Source organism: Micropterus dolomieu, linkage group LG11 (assembly GCF_021292245.1).
Source record: "Micropterus dolomieu isolate WLL.071019.BEF.003 ecotype Adirondacks linkage group LG11, ASM2129224v1, whole genome shotgun sequence".
Classification (NCBI taxonomy): domain Eukaryota; kingdom Metazoa; phylum Chordata; class Actinopteri; order Centrarchiformes; family Centrarchidae; genus Micropterus; species Micropterus dolomieu.
In genome coordinates, this window is record NC_060160.1 from 3,474,178 (window position 1) to 3,490,960 (window position 16,783).

At 43.2% G+C, this 16,783-nt stretch overlaps 1 protein-coding gene across 1 annotated transcript in view; it reads right to left on the reverse strand.

Moving 5' to 3' along the window:
• Positions 1-16,783, reverse strand: part of sptbn5 (spectrin, beta, non-erythrocytic 5) — a 68,432-nt gene that overhangs the window by 11,850 nt on the left and 39,799 nt on the right. Inside the window, exons 48-74 of the mRNA XM_046063269.1 lie at positions 15,961-16,152; positions 15,490-15,585; positions 14,780-14,901; positions 14,594-14,708; positions 14,381-14,491; positions 13,943-14,064; positions 13,528-13,690; positions 13,223-13,411; positions 9,769-9,846; positions 9,468-9,640; positions 9,185-9,275; positions 8,626-8,772; positions 8,056-8,187; positions 7,544-7,711; positions 7,337-7,425; positions 6,688-6,874; positions 6,075-6,143; positions 5,804-5,947; positions 5,502-5,698; positions 5,115-5,319; positions 3,789-3,968; positions 3,533-3,682; positions 3,004-3,221; positions 2,272-2,461; positions 2,001-2,177; positions 925-1,032; positions 6-839 (exon numbers count right to left, since the gene is read on the reverse strand). Coding sequence (XP_045919225.1) covers positions 6-839; positions 925-1,032; positions 2,001-2,177; positions 2,272-2,461; positions 3,004-3,221; positions 3,533-3,682; positions 3,789-3,968; positions 5,115-5,319; positions 5,502-5,698; positions 5,804-5,947; positions 6,075-6,143; positions 6,688-6,874; positions 7,337-7,425; positions 7,544-7,711; positions 8,056-8,187; positions 8,626-8,772; positions 9,185-9,275; positions 9,468-9,640; positions 9,769-9,846; positions 13,223-13,411; positions 13,528-13,690; positions 13,943-14,064; positions 14,381-14,491; positions 14,594-14,708; positions 14,780-14,901; positions 15,490-15,585; positions 15,961-16,152 — 4,647 coding nt within the window. The remainder of the gene's footprint in view (positions 1-5; positions 840-924; positions 1,033-2,000; positions 2,178-2,271; positions 2,462-3,003; positions 3,222-3,532; positions 3,683-3,788; positions 3,969-5,114; positions 5,320-5,501; positions 5,699-5,803; positions 5,948-6,074; positions 6,144-6,687; positions 6,875-7,336; positions 7,426-7,543; positions 7,712-8,055; positions 8,188-8,625; positions 8,773-9,184; positions 9,276-9,467; positions 9,641-9,768; positions 9,847-13,222; positions 13,412-13,527; positions 13,691-13,942; positions 14,065-14,380; positions 14,492-14,593; positions 14,709-14,779; positions 14,902-15,489; positions 15,586-15,960; positions 16,153-16,783) is intronic.

The following is a 16,783-nucleotide window of genomic DNA, read 5'->3' on the forward strand; positions in this document are numbered from 1 at the left end:
TCCCTTGTTGGAGGAACAAGGTCAGCTGATTCAGTACCCTCCTCTCTAATTGCTGCAGCAGTGGGGGAGTCAGGTGGTGTAACCTCTTCAGCAGAAGGTGGAATCAGAAAATCAGGAAGATCAGGCTGTTTGCTGATCGGTGATTCCAGGTTGTGGAGCTCTCTGATTAGTGGAGGAGAGTCAGGTGGTATAGTGGGCTTCTCTGGTTGGTTCGGGGGCTCAACGTGCCGTCCGAACACCCGCCCTGTGGAGGAGATTCTGGGCTTTGGAGCCAGAGGAGGTTTGGATCGGTGGCGACAGTCTTCATTAGGAGTTTCTTTAGATGAAGAAGAAACAGATGTTTGAGTAGAGGAGGGAGGTTTTGGGGAGGAAGGTGGAGAAACTTCAGGACGTTTTGGAGAGGAGGGCTCATCGAATGCTCTGAGGGGAGTTCCAGGCATCATGTTTGAGTGGCTGGTTTGATGTTTCCAAGGATTTACAGTTGTGCTGGAGCTAGGACTAACAGGAAGACTGTTAGCTTCTTCTTCCACTTCCCATTTCTGAGCCTTCCTGCTGGAGCTCAAGCATTCTCTCAAGTCAGGGTGGAGAGATGGGCTAGGTGGGGTGCTAGCAGAGGTTGTGAGGCTGGTACTGTCTGTTTCCTCGTCTGGCACTAGCGACCTGGATGTTCTGTCCGTCTTCCTGCCAGTGCTGACTTGTCGGATGCTGTTTCTAGAGGAAGAGATTCGCGGGGTCTTTTGTTCTGACTGTTTACTCCTCAGGGATGAAACTCTTGCTGGAGGTTTTCTGTCCTCAGGGTCTATGTTCTCATTGCCATTAAGACTCAGTCTCTTCTCCCTCTGAGAAAAAGAAAAGAAAACATTTGAGCAAAGAGAAAAAAGTATTTTACAGTTTCCAATCCACAAACGGAAGTCACCAACCAACCTGTGTTTTCTTCTTCTGCAGTGCGATAAAGCGGTCGCTCTGGGCCTGGATCATGGCCTCCAAGTCCTCCTGCCTCTTCAGGAGCTCCATAACATCCGACACAGAGTCCTGGAAGAACCAAAAGACCACCATGTTTTGGTAAGAAAGGTTTTGATGACAACATGGTCTGAGACTACCTGGTGGCTTGGAGACGTATTGATAACGTATTTTACCCCACAGTTGTTAGAGTGATGTAGAGCTATGAAGAAGTCTTCATTGTGGGTAGACATACCCCTCAGTCTTTGGTGGGATTCAGACTTTAGCTTTACCTATTGTGTTCTAGATCCGCCACATTAGCAGGCCACATTTAAAATATAGTTAAGGACAGGCATGCTCTAAGTTGCAGAACTACAGTTCTCATAATTTGGGAGCTTTGGGGATGTAAACAGGAAGTATCATGTTGCCATGGATGCAGTTAATTAGCCGTGGGCTCCAACTTCAACAATGTTTTTGTTTTGTTTTTGTTCACATTTTGGCAAATTGTTTCTATTAAAAGTAGCTGAATTAGCGGCTCCTGTTTGCAGTGTACCCCTGAATGTACAAACTCTCACTGGATGACTGATACTGAAGAAAACTTCTAAGCAGAGTTATGGAGGTTAATATGTAATATGAGAGACATAACTTCATAATAACATATTCTCTGAAACTGTAAGTCACACTAAATCTAAAAATGTGTATCATGTCTGTGTGTTCAGATTTAACCATGTTATGACTCAGAAAAGGAGTGCAGTTTTTGTAGCAAACAGCAGCAATTGGGTGCTTCTTAAGTGTTTTAATGTACCTTAATCCCCTCCGTGAGCTGTGTGTCATTGCACTACTCCTGCTGACCGTGTTGCTAACTGGCGAAATCATCAGCTAAACTACAGCAACTAACTTCCTGTAACTAACACCTGTATGAACCTGTTCCTTTCAACTTTCTCAAGCCCCCCTGATGAGAGACAGGGTTTGAAAACCTCTGGACTAGCTAACTAATACCCCTCAACTTCCTGGTGTCAGTGGCCAGTTTTTGACCACTCTTCAATTTGGTCTAGACCTACCCCGTAGTCTTCAGCCATCAGTATGTTTTCATAGGAGCTCAGCCAGTGCTCTGCCTGCTCCAGCTCCCTCTGCAGAAGTGAAATCTCCAGCTCCTCCTCATACAGGAGCCTGGTTTCATCCCAAAACTTCTTCACTTGCACCTCCAGCTCCTCCAGCTCACAGACACGCTCCCCCACCTAGGAGGAGGACGGGAAATCAAACAGAGGAAGATTGGGACTTCAGGTGAGAAGTTATTAGCACACTATGCACTTTTAGACCTTTCGATCTTACCTCTTGGGACATGAAGTTTCCTTCCTCCATCAGACGTCTCCCTTCCTCTTTCACATCCTGTGATTTGCTGAGCTGTCTGTCAATCTGAACACGGTACTCATCGTGCTTTTTAATGAGCTGCTCCAGGTCAGTTGCCTCCACGCTCAGCGTCTCGCCTCGTACCAAAGACAGCATCTCCCTTTGCACGGCCCTGAGATACAAGATGGATAATCCAGTTTCATGAACATTTTCAGATTGTTTGGTCTTAAAAATCAATATCAGCTTCCAACATCAGTATTATCATGTTAATGTTGCAGTGTGGTCAGTCAGTGGACCGGGAGGCTGTTGAGGTCTTGCTGGACTCTATAACTCCTTAACTTCTGGCACAAGGCAATGTAGCTTTTTAACTTACGACTACATTTATTTTTTCACACCTTACTGCAATTTGCACACTTTTATGCGTGCACGTGTTTAAAAGGCCATACTTTTATGTTGTGTTTGTTGTGGCATTTTCTTGCACTATTCTCTGCACTGTGTGGTTCATGTGCTGCTGCTGTGACATGCGAATTTCCCTCTGATGATAAATAAAGTCTAGTAAATAATAATGATAATTTTCTGCTGTAGTTCATATTCAACAAACAAGTCATAAAGCTATAATTAGTATTTTGTTTTGATGCGTCTTCATGTTGAATTTAGGCCTGCCGGCCTGAGTTTGTTTGAATCAACCCAAAGTGAGATGCAAAGGGGACCTACATGAGTTCACTCCACTGGGATAAGTATTTCTGCACGTCTTCAGCCTGGCCCAGTCTAGTGCGGCGCTGGGAGGCCTTGTCCTGGATGCTGGTCCAGCAGGCCTCCAGCTCATCCAGCCTCTGAGTCACAGCAGGTCTGGCCTGAGGGTGTCGTCTGTTCAGAGCCCGGCCCTCTTCTCGGCTTCTGGTCACCTCCTCAGAGATCAAAACCAGGTCCCTCTAATGGCAGACATCAGCAACAAGACAGGTAAGCTGATGTACAGATGATACTGCATGTCATTAAACTAAACTGACCTAAAGGTAGGAAATCATCAGTGTCACTGACTGAATCAGCAGCTTTTTGCAATTAAAGCTTTATGCTCTCTTCATAAAGCAGGTCATCCTTCTCCACAACTAAACACATATTTTGGCTGTATATCAACATCAAAATTCAGACCCCGGGTTATCGTGAGTTTTATATTTTTCATATCTCCCACCCCTCTCCAGATGAGGGTCCTTCATGCCCATGTATCCTGCTGGATGATTTCTACCTCTAGCGCCTCGTGTTGTGTCAGCAGAGTCTGGATAGAGTGCAGGTCCTGGTCCTCTGAGTCTAGCACAGCCTCCTTCTCAGCCATCCAGCCCTTCAGCTCGTCGATATCATGATTAAACTGATGAATCTCCCTTGCTGACTGCAGACTCTGGAAGACAAGGGACAGACGCGTAACCCTCACCAACTGTGAGACTGCAATATCTCCAAAACCACCACGGGTATCAGATCGATGTGCATTATACACTATGTTGTACCTGTTCTCTGGTCCTGAGACTGCTGTTGAGGTCATCCCACAGCCTGCTGAGGGCATCGTCCATCCTCCGGGCCTGGCCGTCCTGCTGCAGCCCTCTGCCGAGCTGCTGTACTGAGGTCAGCCGGCTCCGACCCAGACTGGATATCTCGGAAACCAGAACTTCTAACTTCTTTTGAAGGACCTGCAGATGGAGGGAGGAGAAATGAAGATATCTGGGGTGCTTTACAGCTTGAACGCTGCAAGTTCTGACTTTAATGCAGTTTTCATGAGTTTGCAGGACCAATACCAAAACTTTCATCAGCTCTTTACAATTTCGGATTTAACAAAAGGAAGCCAAAGTTACCAAATGTTTAATGTAAGCAGTCATGCAAGAACTTTGCTGAAGTCTTAAGTCTGTAAAATTCTCATCTAAATCAGAAAAATAAATGATAATAATAATACTAAGTCAACAGGATTATGAAACTAACTTTTAGTGCGTGACACATGACGGTCAGTATTGAGCGTTGGTAGCAGCCCTAGATGAGACCTTCATCCTCTGTGAACTCTTACATGCAGATTTGCCCTGTTTCTTAGCAGCAAACTGTCTTTTACAGTTGAACTGAAATTTGAATTCTCCTTTTTTAATGTAATGAAATACATACAGACACCATCATTCAGCAGCAAATAAATATATTCAGGGGCTGTTTCAGCAGAAAAATTTAATTAAATGAAAAATCTTCTTTTAGGTAATTATGAAAATGTTGTCCAAACAGACGCACACATCAAAAAATACACCAGGGATTATATTGTTGATTTCTTAAAAAAATTATTTTAAATTCTGCTGGATATGTTGATACTAAAGGATGTTTAGAGGACAAATGGAAATTTCTCAATTCTATGATGTCATGATATCATATTATAGACTGTTGTAATCTGATTTTTTAAGGCACTTTCACATTAAAAAAAGGAGTTGAGTATGCTATACACTGACATACTTTGAGAATCGTTATTTAATCACGAGGCTAGTAAAGATTTACACCTCTACCTTTCAAGCTTGTTCAATTCTACAAACTTTTTAGCAATCAGTTAGCATGTTATCAGTTAAACTAGTTGGCAGCTTGATGGCTAGCTTATTTGTGCGGATTATGAACACCCAAAGGAATCTCACTCTGTTGTGACCGCTCACATGGGCTGAATAAATCTCTGAAACAGCAATTAGTTGAACTAGCCAAAGTTAGCAAATGTTAAATGCAAGCGGTCGTGCAAGAACACTTACAAATCTGGACATTATAGTTACTATAGTCTTACACAAGGTTCATCTTGTACTTACCAGTACTACTTGACTCACCTCTACATCCTCCAGATCTTTTCCGCAACCCATGGACTCTGCCAGTGTCTTCTTGGAGGTCAGCCATGTTTGTAGTTCTTTGGCTTCTCTCTCAAACACGTAGAGGCGGAGCTGATCTTCAAGAGCGCTGCGACGAGCGGAGGAGAGTCGGAGGAGAGTCTCAAAGTGTTCGAGCACAGCTGGGAGAGACTCACTGACCATGTGGCTGAGACAGACAAACAGACGACCCGTGAACAACTTTACGATTAAGAAACAAAAACTTTTTGAGATTCCTAGAGATAAAATGAGCCAAACAAATCCTGAACAGGCATATCCAGTCGTCATGTAGATGCCAACATTCCGACCTGACCTCCTGAGTTTACAGGTGTTTCTACCTTTCTGGTTTACCTATTGGGATGTCCAAGGTGCTGCAGTGCGGCTCCACTCTCCTGCAGCCTCTCCAACATCCTCCTCTGGTTCTCCAGCTCCACGTCCACAGAGTCCAGCCTCCTCAGCAGAGCCTCTGTCGCCTCCTCGCTCCTACCACTGTCCCGAGACTCCAAACCTGCCTGTTGCTCCTCCAACCACAGCTCCAGCTCAGACACCTCAACACACACACACACACACACACACATATATACATGCTCACACAAGGACTCAAATGTATTAATAAACTTTCTCTATTTATTTTGGCTCTGTCAGAGTGTTACCTCAGTGAGGAAGGTGTGGATGCTGAGCGCCTCCTGCAGGAGTTTCCCCTTCGTCTCCGCCTCCATCATCAGCTCCTCATGGAGACTGCTCAACTCCTCGAGACGCTCCCGGATGTCGTGAGACGCAAAGTGACGACCTCTGACCTGCGAGGGTCAATTTAATGTTGTCATAAATAGACTGTGGACGTCTTCTTCACCTTGTTATTTTATTCTTAAATTAAACATAACTTAAATATACACAGAGTTTCATAAAAAAGTGGTGTCTGCTCACCAGACTATGTCCTGCTTCCTGCACTGCCTGGACCAAGGGGGCACGGCTTGAGATCTCCTGCATCACAGCCTGAAAAAAAATTTTTCAAATACTTTTTTTTTTTAAGAGCCCAAGTTAATACTAAGCTTGTTAGATTTACCATTTAATCATGCTCTATTTCATGTTAGAGATGTTAGAGAAACTTTATGTGATTCACTGATTCATTCAGTGAAGGCTTGAAGGATCATATCAAACTGCCTTTTATTAACTAAGGGAGTCCCACAAGGTTCTGTGCTTGATCCTTTATTATCTATGATCTACATTAACAATATTATCACTCCAACATGTATAATATTAATTTCGTTCAGTTCTTCAGACTTCTTTGCAGAACCTTAAACTTGTGCCATCCATACACATTTGAATAATGGTGCTGAAATTAAGGTATTCAGTTTTTCTTGAAACTTGAACATTGTTTCTGATGCTGTATTTTTGTGTGTTTTTTCAGTGTTCTTATTTCTTCTGCTGTACTAAAGTCTCAATATTTACCTTATTAAATTAAGGTTATATCAGGATTCAGTATCGTTGTTTTTCAGTGAACAGCACAGAATCAGTGCAGTAGCATGTCAGTGAGCACCTGGTGTTTGTGGAGCAGCTGCTGGGTACTGCTCAGGGAGCTCCCCAAGTCTTTAGCAGTGATAGAAGACAGTCTGTCGCTCAGCCAGGCCACCTCCTCCTCCAGGTCTCTGTAGAACTGGAACAGAACCTGCCAGGCCTCCAGGGTTTCCCTCCGACTCTGCAGGGGGTCCGACAGACTGTTGTACCTGAAAGAGAAGAGTTTTCACTGATGTCAACACACAACTGTTAATTAATACCTCTGAGCTTAATGCAAACTTCTGGTATTTATAATTAAGTGCAATGTTAAAGAATAATTGCACTTTATTGCCATGTGGGTCTTATTTTTGATTGTACTCAAACAGAAACACTTCAGGTTAGAAACAGTTTATCCAGATTATCTAAACCACTATATTTGGAGGTTAAACCCAAGGCGTGCACACAGCTACAGTACAGTAGGTTACAGTTGAAGCAGGAAGTGGATTTGTAAACTGTGACTGGTGTTTATAGACATAGACAGTTTGGACACTCATTATTAGATCCCAAAATGTAATGTCATCTGTTTAATAAGATCCAGAGGTATGTTTTGAAAACAAATCTCATCCTCCCCAATAGATTTCTTATTTACACCAAAGACATATTTCTCGAATCTCACAAAACAGTTATCAAACCTGTTGATGGTGTGTGTGACTCTGGTCTGGATCTCCTCAGCCAGGAAGTTTCCCTGAGAGTGGAAGCTCTTCGCTGTTTCCACCAGACCCTATAAAAATGTATATATATATATATATATTTATACTATATCATCCCTCAGATTTAAACATCAGCTGGACTGAAAATCAAATAAACCATCTAACATCTCGTTGCAGACTTTTGTTTACCTGGATTCTGTCTCTGTGTCCGTCCACCTCCTCCTCCAGCCCCTGCAGAGCCTTCAGCAGCCTGTTGACAGACGGCAAGTCGCTTCCACAGTCCTCATTGGCCAGTTCCCTCTCCACTGACCCCACAAACTGCTCCATGTCATCCAATGAACGCTGGAACTGCAGCGCCTACACAAAACACACACATTGAATGTTTGAATGCCACATCTCATTTTCCAATTCATTTAGTGACATTTTCAGTACAAAAACATAGACTGAGCCTGAATGAATCAGGGTGTCTCCAGCAGGCACCCTGAAGTCATCTTATCATAACTGTGTTTTGATTGTCGAAAATGTCTTCTGTGACTGATATCTGACTCTATTAGATTGTTAACACTGATGCATCAATCTTACAGCAGTATTTTACCAATGTAGCTGCTCAAGGTGGAGCTAATTTTACCTACTTTTAGCTAGTTTTAATTACTTTATATTAGCTAGCTTTAACTACTGTGTGTGCACCATTGTCTGTGTACCTGGTAGGCCTGCTGCAGTCTGGTTTTCTTCTCATTACAGTTGTGGATAAGATCGGCCCAGCTTTCTGTCACATCTCTGAGTCGAGCCTTCAGTTCAGCTGAGGAAGATTCAGACAGCAGCTTCTCTCCTTCCTGCACAAAGACGTGACATCAGGTCAAACACACTTCCTGTATATACATTTATATAGTGTATACAGTGTTTAGCAAATTTCTTTATCCCATATGACAAAATAAAACATTAGTCATGTTCCCACTAAAGTTAAAACACACACAAAAACCATGATATGACAATGATGTGTTTTTTTAATGTATTAACTACTTGTGTCTCCATGTATTGATTGTTTATTTAATACAATATAATTAAAATGTCTAATAATGTGTGAGAAATCATTTAGTAGCCTAAATGTTTTAAGGAAAAAGGACATGTAATTATAGATCACATTAAAAATATTTTCTGTCCGACAGCATAAAATCGGTGTGTTTATTAGTTAAGGACAACACAACAGGACAAGCTGGAAAGTTCACTTACACTGATGTTACACTTTAAGATAAATGGTATAACACACAGACCTTGGTGAGTGTCTCCACTCTGTAGCGGTTAGCGAGGACCTCGGTTTCAAAGCTCTGATGTTTCAGCAGTTTGGCCTGAAGGTTGGTTGGTTCCCTCCAGCTCTCATCTAACGCCACAGCATTACGTTCGTTCAGCCACACACACAGCTGGAAAACACACGCAGTTACTACACACACGCAAATCTTCTTGCACATCTTCCAGGATAAAACACACACCTGGTTTATCAGAAAAAAAAGAGTGCTTAGAGCACACAAAGCAGGACGGAAAAACATTGGATACAGTAGAGAAGATTAAAGTCCAGCATGGAAGAGTACAGTAGGGTACAGTAAAGTCCAGACAGCACACCAGAGTTGAGTAACATAGGGTACAGTATAGCAACCTACTCTCTACAGATAGTCTACAGCAGCATACAAGAAGCACCATAGACTATTTTGGGACTATAGACTCGAATTAGCATAACCGGCAATTGCAACCAGACGTTAGCAAACAAACAAGAAAGTTTTTTAGTAGCAGAGTACACTACAATAAGGTGTAGAAGAGTTGAGTCCAGTAGAGTACCTGGTAGCTGCTGGACAAGAACTGCTGCAGCTGCAGTGATCGATCCAGAGCTTTGTGACGAGATCTGCTCTGCTGCTGCAGCTGGCTCCACCTACACACCGGTGATCAGACAGACAGGTAAAGTTTTTAATAACTAAATCACTCTTTAGACTTCTGGCAACTGTATATCTGTTTCTGAAAGCAACGCCTAACAATCCTTTTTCCACCCAGAGGGAGCAGCTCTGTGAAAGTGTTTTGTAAGGGATAAGAACAGAGGTCTGATGATGTCAGTGGTCCTCATTACCTGCTCGCGAGCGCTCTGCTCTTGGATCTAATGTTGTTGGAGTCATAGTGCTTCTGTTGGATCATCTTCTGGGCCATTTTCTCCACCTCATCCAGCTGTTCCACCTGAGCCTCCAGAGCCTCCTCAAACTGAGCCTGTTTCCTCTGCAGAGTCTCCACCTCTGTCACCGAGCTCTGCACCAACAGAAGAGAAGAAGCTGACATGGTTTTTAAAGCTGGGTATGTTTTTCAGCACACTGAGCAATTTCTTTAAAAATAAAACGATGTTTCCCACATCACTGACGGAGACAGATGAATCTTACCCCCAGGTCCTGATTGGATAGAAAGGCCTCCTTGTTGCTGAGCCAGCTTTCACACTGCTCTACAGAGGTCAGGAAGACCTGCAGGATGAAGGACGAGTCAGTACATTAGCCAGCTATAAGGCCCTGGGCAAAATTCAACAATTCAAAAATATTTGGTTATCAAAGAGACATACTGATGATGCTGTTTTTTAATGCATTACGTAAAGCACCTTTAGTTTGTGCCTTTGTGTATGAAATATGATATACAAATAAACTCTGTGTATGAAATGTGATATACAAATAAACGTGCCTTGTCTTAATGTCCGGCATCTCAAATCTTACTTAATTTACTTACAGAAAAATGCACCTGAAGTATAGTAAAGTAGTTTATTATTTATCATAAGTACGGAGGTTCAAATTCTGCTTCAAATTATTATTATTATTATTTTCTCCACATGTTGTGTGTGTAAAAACTTTATCTACACAGAAACCAGAAGCTGTCAGGTAAATGTTGTGGTGTAAAAAGCACATTTGCTTCTAAAATGTAGTGAAGTAATCTGTATCAGGTAACTTACCATTGAAATACTCAACTAAAGTACAAGTACCTCAAAATTGTACTACTTAAGTAAATGTAATTTTATTTTTAAAATGCACTCCAGGCTTAAAAAGAAGTTGAGAAAACTTGATTTTAAGTAACTCAACTCCATAATCCTCTAAACTCAGTTGACTTTTGTTTACAAATTTGCTTTATTACTATTACTATGTACTTGTACTATCAATGTCCATCCATCCATTCATCATCAACCGCTTATCCTGCATACAGGGTATCAACGTGACCAAACCAAAGTATAATGCAACAGAATCAGAATCAGCTTTATTGCCAGGTATGTGTACACATACGAGGACTTTGACTCTGGATTGTACATTGCTCACAATGTGCTTACTCATACAAAAATACAAATACACAATAATAAAAATAAAATCAGACACAGACTTCAGTGTAGACAACACAAATATACACACTATGAACAAAAACAATATAGACATATTGACAAATAGTGCAGTGAGCAGAGTGCAAAGGATGCAGGAGTATGTACATGTCGGAGGTGGATGTGATATACAGGTACACATACATGTACACATGTACACAGTGCAATGAAGCATAGTGCAAAGGATGCTGGAATAAAAAAGTATAAGTATTATACAGGAGTAATGACTTGAGGTAGATGGATTAGGTATACAGTATCTACAATATGACAGTGTAACAGTATGAACAGCACTGAAATAGAGAATGGTGAATAAATAATACGTGTTAGCCAGTAAACAGGTGGCTGATTAGAGGCAGAGTTACTGGGTTATTGCACAAGAATTGTTCCTGACACCGTGAGAAATCATCAGAGTGATGGCTTGTGGGAAGAAACTGTTCCTAAGTCTGTTGGTTTTGGCGTACAGTGCTCTGTAGCGCCTACCAGAGGGAAGAAGCTGGAACAGGTTGTGTCCGGGGGTGAGATGGATCTGCAGTGATGGAAATGTATAAGTCCTGAATGGAGGGCAGGTTGGCACCGATGATTTTTTCTGCAGTCCTGACTGTCTGTTGTAGTCTGCTCTTGTCATTTTTGGTGGCAGATCCAAACCAGACAGTGATGGAGGTGCAGAGGACAGACTGGATGATAGCTGTGTAGAAGTGGATCAGCAGCTCTTTAGGCAGGTTGAGCTTCCTGAGCTGACGCAGGAAGTACATCCTCTGCTGGGCCTTCTTGATGATCGTGTCCGTGTTGGGCTCCCACTTCAGGTCCTGAAGGATTCTAAAGCTGACACAGGGCTGTTGAGTATGGTGATTGGGGGCAGAGTGGGGGGGGGCTCCTCTTGAAGTCCACGATAATCTCCACAGTTTTGAGCGTGTTAAGCTCCAGGTTGTTCTGACCGCACCAGAGAGCCAGCTGATCAACCTCCCATCTGTAGGCTGACTCGTCACTGTCCAGGATGAGGCTGATGACCGTTGTGTCGTCAGCGAACTTCAGGAGTTTGAACGGTGTTGAACACCAAGCTGAAGTCCATGAACAGGATCCTTGCATATGTCCCTGGAGAGTCGAGGTGTTGCAGGATGTAATGCAGTCCCAAGTTGACGTTCCAAGTTGGAGGGAACTTCACACAGCTCCAGTGATCTGTTAAAGATCTGTGTGAAGATGGGGCCAGCTGGTCTGCACAGATTTTCACGCAGGATGGAGACACACCGTCTGGGCCAGGAGCCCTCTTGATCTTCTGCCTTCGGAACAGGTGGCTCACGTCCTCTTCACAGATCTTGAATGCAGACGAGGGGTCAGAGAGGGGGGGTGGCACTGTGTCAGAAGGCAAATGTGGCATTTCAAACCTACAATAAAAGCCATTCAGCTCGTCTGCCAGTTGTTGAGTACCAGCAGTGTTGGGGGAAGGTCTCCTGTAGTGGGTGAGTGTCCGCAGGCCTCTCCACACTGACGCAGGATCGTTGGCTGCAAAGCTATTATTAAGCTTTTCAGCGTAGCTCCTCTTTGCTGCTTTGACCTCCTTAGTCAGAGTGTTCCTGGCCTGGTTGTACAGGTATTGTTCCCACTTCTGAAGGCCTCCTCCTTGGTCTGACGAAGCTGCCTGAGTTTCGCTGTGAACCGGGGTTTTTGGTTGTTGTATATGCGGAAGGTTTTAGTCGGCACACACATGTCCTCACCAAAACTGACGTAAGATGTCACAGTGTAAGTTAGTTCGTCCAGGTCAGTGGGTGCAGTCTCAAAAAACACTCCAGTCAGTGCAGTAAAAGCAGGCCTGTAACTCCAGCTTTGACTCGTTGGTCCATCTTTTCAGTCTTTACAACAGTTTTGGACGATTTCAGTTTTTGCCTGTAAGGTGGGATAAGATGAACCAGACAGTGATCACAGAGTCCTGCATGATTTCGCGATACGCGCGGATGAGATCAAAAGTGAGGAGAAGCAGTTTGTCCAGTTTTTTGGCTAGAGAGCGGACATTCGCCAGGTGAATTGAAGGGAACGCAGTGCGAAAACCCCGCAGTCTGCCCCGCCTGCACATATCCCTGTGCGCCGTTTCCGATTAATCCCAACAGAGCTGCTGCTCCTCCAACTAATAACTCCGGGAAAGTTCCGGGTTCGTTAAGGAGCAGTGGAATAGTATGAGCAGTTGAAAGTCCAATATTTAAGAGCTCTTCTGGTAAATGTTACCAGAGAGGGACGGCAGAAAACAGCGTTAATAAACAAAAACACAAAAAGCACTACCGAGCTTAATCCAGAGGCTGCCGTCTGCGATGCCATCTTGTTTATGTGTGTAAGTGTAGATAAGTATGCGTGATTAAACCTAAAGTTACCCACAGGTCATATCATTTTAGCTTTGCACTGTACATCCAATGCAGTTTAGTAGAAATGCAGATACACATTTAGATTCAAATATATTTTAGACTCATTTCCCACTAAAGTTTATCTCAGATGATCACCTGCAGGGTTTGGGCCTGCTCCAGGTTAGTGTTACGGTTCAGCCAGGCTCGGTCCAGTTCGGATTTCACTTTCTCCAGCTGGTTCAGGGCCTTCTGGATCTCTGCCTTCGAACTGTGACCAGACCGGATCAGACCTAAACCGAAGTCCCGAACAGAGTCAATGCGCTCGGCACGAGCGTCGATCTCAGTCTGGAAATACACAAACAGCAGAATTTAGTTTGCACAGTTTACTGTTACATCTGATCTGCTGTATAAGGCAGAAGTACTCCAACTCGCAGAGCTAGTACTTTGGAGACGGCTCTCACCTTCCAGTCCTGATGCTCGACGATGAGCCGGTAGGCCTCGGCTCTGGTCTTGGGAAGGCCTTTCTCTGCCATCTCACTGCGCTGTTTGACAGTCCACTCCAGCAGGAGGCGCTGGTTAGCTTTGAAAAGCTGCAGCTGGTGGGCCTCCTGCAGCTTCTCCTTCCTTAACAAACAACGTCTCACATGAGTCAATCTGCTTACTCACACCATCAGGGTGCAGACACAACGACAGACTGAACGATTATTTGTTTCATGTCAAAATCATGATATGAAAGAGTGTGATTTTAATTATGTTACTAAATTAACAGTGTTTTGATAAGCTGTTGAATGTGAAAGCTTGTTGCAGAGTCACAGAGTGAATGGTCTTCTTTAGAAGTTTAAACTATAAAACAGTAAATAAAACAGTCTCTGTCACCTGTGTTTCACCTCCTTCTCCAGAGTCTTCAGAGCTTGCTGGACCTCCTTCTGTTTGTTCTTCAGCTTGTCGCTCATCACTGATCGAGCCTTCAGGTGATCAGAGACCTCCTTCTCCAGGGCCTGAGTAGAGTCTATTTAGCTTCACTTTACAGTATACGCTCAAACTCACAATCAGATTTTTAATCAGTGATCGGGTGTGCTTGAACATCCCTCAGCTAGGACTGAGATTTAGGGCTCATCTCGATTATCTGTCTCCAAAAACCATAACCTGACAAATCCTGGCGTGATCATGGACACAGCACATCAAATCGATAAAGTCTTCACAACGCCATTTTTAAAACATACCAAGATCACAGCTTTAGTTCCGAACACTATTTGAAATACTGCTGCAGGTATATAAAGTCCTGAGGTTGTTGAAACAATCCCTCTGACTCACCTCTGACCTCTCCTGGATGACCCCAGCCTCTCTCTCTGTTTCTTCGTGGCGTCTGATCAGGTTCTCTACGCTGTCCACATCAAAGCCACAGTCCTGACCCTGCAGCAGCATCTACAGAAACAGAGACAGACTTTATTAAAAGTTAAAAACCCTGTATGTAAGACTCCACAGATGACCTGACATGTAGTTTGAGGGCAGTATCAGATGGCTGACCTTCTCGTTTGCTCTCTCTCTAACCTCCTCCAGCTCTCTGATGAGGGCGTGGACCACCAGCGCCCCCTCCAGCTTCTTCTTGTAAATGTTCAGATCGCCGTGAAACCTACTCCACCTGGAAGAGATGAGACATTTAGTGTGAAGCTGATAAAATAACCCACAGAAGTGATATTAAATGTGAGTTACCTGTCATTGAGCTGCTGTCTCCTCTGTCTAACAGTAACCAGCTCATCAGCGCTCTGCCTCTTCTCCAGTCTGCCTGCCAGTCTGTTGATGGCTGTGATGTGAGCGTCGTCCACCGTCACATCCTACAGATTAAACATGCCATATATATATATTTATATACATGTATCTTGTAGTGTACTGCATGCTACTAGTTGCTACTAGAATTTCTAGATTCAAGCCCACTTGGTTCGGAGGCAATGTAACACACAAAAACACACAAAAACAAACAAGTTTACTGTAAATATGTGAAATTATACTGTATTATTTAACATATTCAAGAGGCTTGGCGTTACAGATGTTGAGTGTAATTAAATTAAGCACAAATATCTAGTTAGTGCCTTGAAGTAATAGTGAAAGATACAGTGAATACTGTTGCTTTGTCGAGGAATTTGAGCCTACATGTTGTAGTTAGCGAGATAATTTAAGCGGCACTTGCTTTGGGGAAAATGCACAGTTGAATCACACTATTCAGGTCTACACACAGTAAATGTCACAACCAATTTAAACAAACAGAATTTAATAATGTGACATCTCCTCACACTCAAAGAAAGACAGCAAGAAAAGCAAATACGTGTGCTTGTGTTGGTCTTGCTTAATTTTTAAAATTTAGTTAACACTCTTCAGTCAAGTACACTTAAGCATGACATAAGACCCCCACACCGCTCCCTCACCCCATCTCCAGTTCCTCTAAATTCGCCAAGTTTCTTCAGCAGCTGAACTCCATGTTCATAATCCTTCCCAACATCTCCAACATTAATCATCACCTCCTGCAACACAGACAAGTCAGAGACAGTCATTACACACTGTAAACACACCATCACTCCATCCGTCTCCTACCCATAGACTGTATATAAATATGGACAACATGACAGTTCCCTAAAAGTGAAGCCAATACATCTTGATCCTCTCCTGACGGCAGGTAGTTCTCATCACGCTGAGGTTTGTTCACATCTTAATTTTCCGATAATTTTGCTTTTAATTAGTTATTTGATGCTATAAACAGGGGTTTTGTTCCAACCTAGATCACTACTGCACAAACTCTGACTCAAATGAGGTCACCAGCACAAGATGGCAGCCATTTCCGGGATATTTTGGCTCTATTTTTGTAAGTGGTGATCGTACAGTACAGTCTATGGTCATACCTTGTGTCTGATCCAGGCCTCCACCTCTTCAACTTTCTGCAGGAACTCCAGGAAGTCTCTGTTATCTTCCAGAGCTTTACCTCGGTTTGCCATGGCCTTCTTCAGCTCCTCCCAGTGGAGCTCAAGGGTGGCTGCACTCCTCTTCACCTCCTTGGACCTCGGGTGGTGAAGGGACACTAGCTTCTCCCCAGCCTGGAGGCATGGAACAAGGAGACGTGTCAATGAATTTCATTCCACTCCACCTTTTATCTGAAATTATGTTAACTGACCTCATTTTATGCCAACTCATCACATTCTGCTCTATTACCTATCTCATTGTCATGTCAGTCCTCCTTACATTATTTATTTATTTCATCATCATCTCATCTTTTTACATCTCTTCTAAAAACCTGTCTTGTATAATCTTAATTTTCTTACATCCCTATCTTGTAACATCTTATTACACCTCATCTAACCTCTCTGTTTTATTTCATTTCTGTGTCTCATCTAATTTAATCTCATATTTGATTTCTTCATCTCTGATCTCAACTCATCTTGTTTTATTTCATCTCATCTGATCTGATCATCATCATATCTGAAGAGCTCATAGTACCTTACTACCCCACCAGAGCACTGCGCTCCCAGAATGCAGGGTTACTTGTGGTTCCTAGAGTCTCCAAAAGTAGACTAGGAGCCAGAGCGTTCAGCTATCAAGCTCCTCTCCTCTGGAACCAGGTTCCAGTTTGGGTTCAGGAGGCAGACACCATCTCCACATTTAAGAGTAGGCTTAAGACTTTCCTCTTTGATAAAGCTTATAGTTAGGGCTGGCTCAGGTAGTCCTGAA